We start from the raw sequence: 6,996 nt of genomic DNA on the forward strand, positions 1-6,996 counted from the left end.
AAAAAAAAAAAAAAAAAAAAAAAAAAAAAAAAAATTATCAAAGTATCTCTTCGCTGTTCTTTCAACACGCCACACGACACGTGGTTGTATCGCAGCTCTCTCGAACACAAACTTTCCGCTTGAACTGCCTATTTCCCAATCGTATCTTCGAGTCTTTTCCGATTGAGCTGCGCGTGTATAAAAGCGTTCGCTGAGTCGTTAGAACAGATATCGTCGGCGTTAAAAAACAAAAAAAAACAAAAAAAAAAAAAAATTATACGTTCGTCGTTCGGATCAACGGTTCACATTCGAGACCGCAGAAGCAATTGTCTATGAGATAACGCTCATAACCTCTGTCACATCTCGTAGGAGCAACGTTGGGCCGTGTCTTGAGATCTCTCGCACTTCGACGTAGCTGTAATAACGTTAAGATGATCGATGTTGTATCGACCACATTACGCGTTTCTCATGAACGGAACGTCGCAAATCTACGCCGATCACCTATTATCTTTTTATCCTCTTGCGAATGTCCGTTTTTCTTGCGATATATATCCTCGACGTTCCGCTTCACGGACAACCACCAAGAGCGTCAAAAATCACGGCGTGCACCACGGACGACGGACTGTTAGACAAAATGCGTAATCCCGAGTTAAACTAGGAACATTCGTGCTCTCAGAAAGAACCAAAATGGCTGGTAGAACTCGGCGCTTAGGACGTCCCAATTGAGCGGAAATCCACAGCGGGACGAAATGCGCGGAACCAGCGCGACCAATCGTAGCCGCAGAAAAAGCGAAGGAAAGAAAACGGAATGGCTATGATTGGTCGAGCTGGTTCCGTGCATTCCGTTTCGCTATGGATTTCCGCTTGGATGGGACATCGCCATAAGCGCTGAGTCATCGATGGTCATCTACGCACAACGCAGCGTGTAGTGAATTATGAGGACGCGTTGCATCAGCCATGTTGGTTGGATGTGCCGTAATTCTACTGTGAATATTTTTGTGGACAATTTTAGCATATATATTTTTGCTAACATCCTTTATATCTACATTTAGACACAGACTGGCGTATGAACTAACCGATTTCTCGGTTCAAGAGCCACAAACGCACCAAAACCAAAACCACAACGCAGCGTGCTGCGTGATCACAGCTAGCGGATCTCGCGGAATTAATTAATCGCGTTGAACAAGCAACCAACGTGATTGGTTAATTCCGCGAGAATTAACCGCGATCTGTGATCCGCATGGTTACGTTCCAAAATCTTTGTTATTAAAAAATTTGTTACTTTGGTTATTAAAAATTACTATATTTTATAATAAATAATATATTTTATGGAGAATGGCATCGAATTAAGTGTAGTAGCGGAAGCAGTTCTGGATAATTTGAGTCAAGCCCCTTGCACAATGGAAGGAATAGCTATAGCGATAGAAATAACACAGTTTTAGATACAGAATTCCAAAGCCTCTTGCACAATGCGAGAGAATAGTGCGATAAGCAATAAAAACAGAATTCCAATTCGTCGGAAAATTTATCGCTATTGCTTAATCCATTTTCTGATCTGCATTGGTACATGTTTAGTTTTGTGTATTAGATTCCGCTGTTCCTACCGTTATTTATAAATATAAACTCTTTACAACTGGTATTATTTCTATCGCTATCGCTATTCCGTCCATTGTGCAAGAGAAATTTTCAGTACTTCCAATAATAACGAAACAGGGGGATAGACGACGGTTATATGATGAGCGCTTAAGCTGAGTATACACATAACGAACAAACGCCGAACGAACAGCGAACGCGAACGTTCGTTATTATCATTCGTCAGATGTAGACGCTAAAACAAATGCGAACAGAACATTCGATTCGCATTCGGATCGGTTCCCTCATGAGGCGGTATATCAAAGAAAATTCCTGCTCGATATGAGTGCGCATACGTTTTGTTCGCTGTTCGCTATTGTTGACGCGAATGTTCCGAACGTTCGCGCTCGCTGTTCGTTCGGCGTTCGTTCGCTATGTGTATACCCAGCTTCGCAGAGCCCGCTCACCGCGTGCTTTTTAATATGTTGAACACATGCTCGGTTTGCATGATTTATAAGTTTGATGTTGCATTACAAAAAATACTAAACATTTGTATTAATGTATGGACAAAGGTTCGGAACCCTAGATCGAATATATATTCGCGAAAAATCAATAATTTAAATATTTTCTCTTCGACTCGAAAGTTTGAATGATTCTGCGTTGATAAAAAAAAAAACATTAAAAAATCTTTAATAGTTTCGAAGATATAAGCGTTACAAAAAACTTGCTCGACTGCGCAGTTATATTAGTTTTTCAGCGAGAAAATGGTGGCTTGTGTAATCTACGTGATTTTATGCGATTAACCTAAGAAATATATAAACGGTCGTGTGAGCCGTTTGTTGGATGTTGTTCGGAAAGATGCGTGTATATATATATATATATATACATGTATTTATATATATATATAAAATACACACGTCTTTCCGCACAACCTCCAACGAACGTTGACCGTTTATAATCGTATGATTATATATAAAAAAATTTTTTATCGGGTATTTATCAAATTAGCTAATCAATCATAATTACTGATATCAAATTATAGTAAATCAAACATAATTCCGCTGATCAAATTAGTAAATCGAACATAAAATCTATGAACTTGTTTGCGTCTTTGGAACGCGTCTCTAATGTGAAATAATCTGTAATTTCATTTTCTATCGGCGCGATATCTAATAAATACGATTATATTATTGAACACTTAATAAGAAAACTAAAATTTTTTCATGCAAATCGTGTAGGTATATTACAAAAAATATTATTTTTGCGAAATAAATACCTGTAACTACGACTACTTGAAACAGCTTTGAATGAAGATCGATGGAAAACAGGAACGAGGAATCTTCGCGACCCAATATTCTGATATTGAAGAGGCTGTAGCGCATGCGCGGCGTTTATAACGTCACAAAAGTTAAGGCCTGTTCTACAATACAGTCGTAAGTCGTAAGAAATTGACCAATCACAATCGATTATTCTTTTGTAATTGATCCGTGATTGGTCAATTTTGTACGATTTACGACTTACGACTGTATTGTAGAACAGGCCTAAATAGTGCATGCTCTCTCTCCAGGCGACACTATGGGTGCGTTCAAGGAGCGTGCTATCAGCGCTATTGCATCATTCTATCTTTATTGCTCAGTAGATGTAAAACAAAGATAGAATGACGCAATAGCGCTGATAGCGTGCTCCCCGAACGCAGCCTATATGTCTGTTCGTTTTACTTGAACTGGCCGCTCTAGGTCAGAGTTTATCTTCTTTACTCTACGTTGGAAAAAGAAGGATAAACTCTGACCTAGAGCGGCCAGTTCAGGTAAAACGAACAGACATTATGTTAAGGCCATTCTACATAAGAATTATTGCCAACACAAGTTTCAGATCTCGCGGAATTGACCATTCACGTTTGTCAAATTAGCCAATCGACTTAGGTGATTGGTTAATTTTTCGAGATCAGCGATCTGCAACTTGCGTCTGCGTCTTATGTAGAATGGCCTTTAAGGCCAAAGAAAATCTCACAATTGAGTAAAAAAAGGATCCTATTGGAAGTAGCGGAAGCAGAGAGAAACCTGAGAGCGGCCATCCTAATGTAATTTTTTACGACGGTTTCAGCCGCCGGTTTTAGCCGTATTTCCACAAAAGTGGAACTCAAAGGCCGTTCTACATTAAACGCAAGTAGCAGATCTCGTGGAATTGACCAATTGCAGAGTCAAATCAGCCAATCGACCAACGTGATTGATCAGTTCCACGAGATCTGCGACTTGCGTTTAATGTAGAACGGCCTTTGAGTTCCACTTTTGTGGAAATACGGCTAAAACCAGCGGCTGAAACCGTCGTAAAAAATTACAATAGGATGGCCGCTCTCAGGTTTCTCTCTGGCGGAAGTAAGCAAATGTGCGGGAACAGAGGCTGCGTTCGTTTTTTAGTGGCAGTACTGAAATCTATAGATTTATGTCACGTATACTATAGATTTTTCAGTACTGCCAGTAAGGGAGAAATCAGATGGTGTGGAACGTGCGTAATGCGGAAGTGTCGGAGCGTTCGTGATTGGTCGTGACTTGATTCCGTCGATCCTGCAATCAAGTCACGACCACGAACGTTCCGCACGTTCCGCACCATCTGACTTCTCCATAATAACCGAACAGGGCCAGAGTACAATGGGTGCGTTCAGACAACTGAACAATTGCACAACGGTTGAGAGATAATCACTTATGATTGGATCATATTTTTGGAACCGTACCAGATTTTGACAGAGGACACTGGATTTAGACAACTCAACGGTTGAGAGATCATCACTTATGATAAAACTATTCTTCAAAATCTGCAGTGGTTCCAAAAGTATGATCCAAACAGAAGTGATTATCTCTCAACCGTTGTGCAACTGTTGAGTTGTCTGAACGCACCCACTGTGTACTACATGTAGTTTTTTCCAACTAAGATTGGCGCTACTGTCATTAGTTCTAATTTATACGTTGTGTAATCTTGGTTTTATGAAGTTGTATGGTATGTGAATTGTGATTTTGTCTAATAATTAAATTTTTATTAAGTGAGATTAAGTTAGCTTTGATGACTATTTAACATTTGAGAAACAGCTTCAGAAGAAAGCTAAAGCAACGATTAATTGAAAAAAATTTTCTAGTAAGCACTTATAACAATACAAAGGTTATATCGTATTTCGCGAAATAAACTTTAAATCTTATATTTATATACTTCATATAAAGTTTTATATTTATATTTCATATAAAAGTATGTAGGTAACAACATGAAACATTGCAACTGCGTGCAAGTATTCTTAACAGTTATCTATTAGTGAATAAAAATTCCACACAATTTGATTGCTTTTTTTAAATTCAAGCATTTACATATGTGCACATACACAAATGTTTAGTCATTTTAGATGATTTAGATGTCAATTTTATTTTTTTTATTAAAAGCAAGATATGTTCCGTACACCAAAGCCAACTATGCTCGCATCTACCGCATCAACAGTTACAAAACGTCCAAAGCAAACACAGCAGAATTGTCTATATACGTCTTACGAATGTACACAACCTTGCTTAGAAGGGTATATGTATTGCTCCAAGCACATTCTTGAAGATACTAATGCACCTTATAAACAATGTGCTTTTGTGTACAATACTAATGGAAAGAAATGTCAAAATCCAGCACTGAAGTTAGACAGAAGAGATATTTCGTAAGTATATATGATAGTAGAGTCTTTATCAGAAAACAAATTTTTTTTTTTACAGAAAATAGTAGTTGTGCATTTACTTTTTTTTTTGCAGATATTGCACTGAACATTCTAGAAAAGCACAATTTGCAAGAATCAAGTCATCATCGAGGCGTTCTTTACCACAAACACCTGAGATGTTGTTACTTAATTTAGGTCATTATGTCAAGCCTGCTGATTCTAGTGCTGAGGATACAGAAGATGAAAAAGGAAAAATCAAAGTTTTAGATCCTTTCAGTGAGCAAAATTTTAATTTAGTTATATTGTGTGTAATTTTATATTTACATACTTTTTTCCACATATACATTTCATTAATCTCATGTGTTTGTTTTGTAAAAAGTATATACAAAACAAAGACATGTATATGTCTGTTATATAAAGAGTATACAAAGTATGTAATATATAAAACATCTCTAATATTAACTGCAATGATAACTGTTGTCAATTTAAATGGAATGCCAATTAATTATTGTTGTTTTTCAGCCGAAGTTGATGCTTATAGAATAAATGCAAGTGGAAGTGACATTTTAGATTATGCCAGTTCATCGGAAAGTGATGTTGAACCTACAGTAGTAAATGATACTTTGAGAGGAGTTTATCTCGACGACAGCGATAATGAAAGTTTGCACAGTCCACAAGAAGATCCTCTAAAGTAAGTATATTCTATAATCTGATTGAACATGCTAAATTTGTGTTTTGATATAATTATTGATAAGTATATTTTCACTATATCAGTGTGTTTTTTAAAATATGTTGCTAGTGTGCTTTAGCTTGTGCACTTTGTCTAAAAAAAGATGATTTTTATCATTTAAATTCTAACACTAAAACTTTTATTTATAACTTTATATGTGATATTTATTTTTTCTAACAGTCATTCTGTGGTTTCCTAAAATATTCTCTAAGTTTTGTGTTTTTTTCTAGTTTATATAACAAAAGGAAGCATAAGTTTTCATTAAACATTAAAAATCTTACAAAAAAGAAAAAATAACAGCTTTGTTAGAACGCTATGTGAATATAACAGAATTTAAGAATAAGTTTTTGCTTTTTATGAGTTTTTTTATTAATTGAGACTTTTTACATTATTGTTTACTAATTTTTTTATGTTGCCTATTTTTCTTTTTACAGTAAAAAAACGTGTTTTTCTTTTAATAATAATTTCGTTATAGTTGCTTTTTGCAAGGATAAGATACTATTTACTCCCTGAATTATTAGTATCAATTTTTTAAGGCATGCCGGCATCTTCACGACAGAAGAAGTGATTTATATCGCGAGAGAAAAACTTATTAGACTTCAATCTCTTTATATCGATCAGTTTAGGAGATTGCAGTACATATTAAAGGAAAAAAGACGAAAATATCTTCTCGCTTTGAAGAAAGAAAAAGAAACACTTTGTAAGTGTATATTCGAATAATGTTAAAACTGTTTCGCCTTGTATGTCGCTAAATACGTCACCTACATTGTTGTACAGGTAGCATACACGATCAGCCTAAAGAAACGGTGAAAGAAAAAAAGCTTTACGAGAAACTGAAAGCTTTAAATCGTTATCACAGACGAAGCGGCGTTGAAGCGATACTCTATAGAAAATCATTAGAACGTCGTGCGCAGGTAATATCGTCGTAAATGTTTACAGTTTGTCCGGAAAGTTCCCGGACTGATTTTTTCTAGCGCGGGTAAGCGGCGCTATCGAGCGGTCAACGCTGGAACTACTTAGTATAGACCTTCCT

The 6,996-nt window shown here is 36.4% G+C and overlaps 1 protein-coding gene across 5 annotated transcripts in view; it reads left to right on the top strand.

The window, feature by feature from the left end:
* Positions 1–4,428: 4,428 nt before the first annotated feature.
* The window catches only part of LOC109855872 (KAT8 regulatory NSL complex subunit 2), a 4,961-nt gene continuing 2,393 nt past the window's right edge, over positions 4,429–6,996 (top strand). The window contains exons 1-6 of one of the 5 annotated variants that reach the window (XM_020430552.1): positions 4,429–4,545; positions 4,981–5,236; positions 5,328–5,509; positions 5,756–5,924; positions 6,485–6,663; positions 6,741–6,877. In XM_020430552.1, coding sequence (XP_020286141.1) covers positions 4,533–4,545; positions 4,981–5,236; positions 5,328–5,509; positions 5,756–5,924; positions 6,485–6,663; positions 6,741–6,877 — 936 coding nt within the window. In that variant the 5' untranslated portion in view covers positions 4,429–4,532. The other 4 variants (XM_020430553.1, XM_020430555.1, XM_020430554.1 and 1 more) reach the window with 4 other exon arrangements.

The sequence above is a fragment of the Pseudomyrmex gracilis genome, unplaced genomic scaffold (genome assembly GCF_002006095.1).
Source record: "Pseudomyrmex gracilis isolate BER0280 unplaced genomic scaffold, ASM200609v1 scaffold_101, whole genome shotgun sequence".
In the NCBI taxonomy this organism is placed as follows: Eukaryota; Metazoa; Arthropoda; class Insecta; order Hymenoptera; family Formicidae; genus Pseudomyrmex; species Pseudomyrmex gracilis.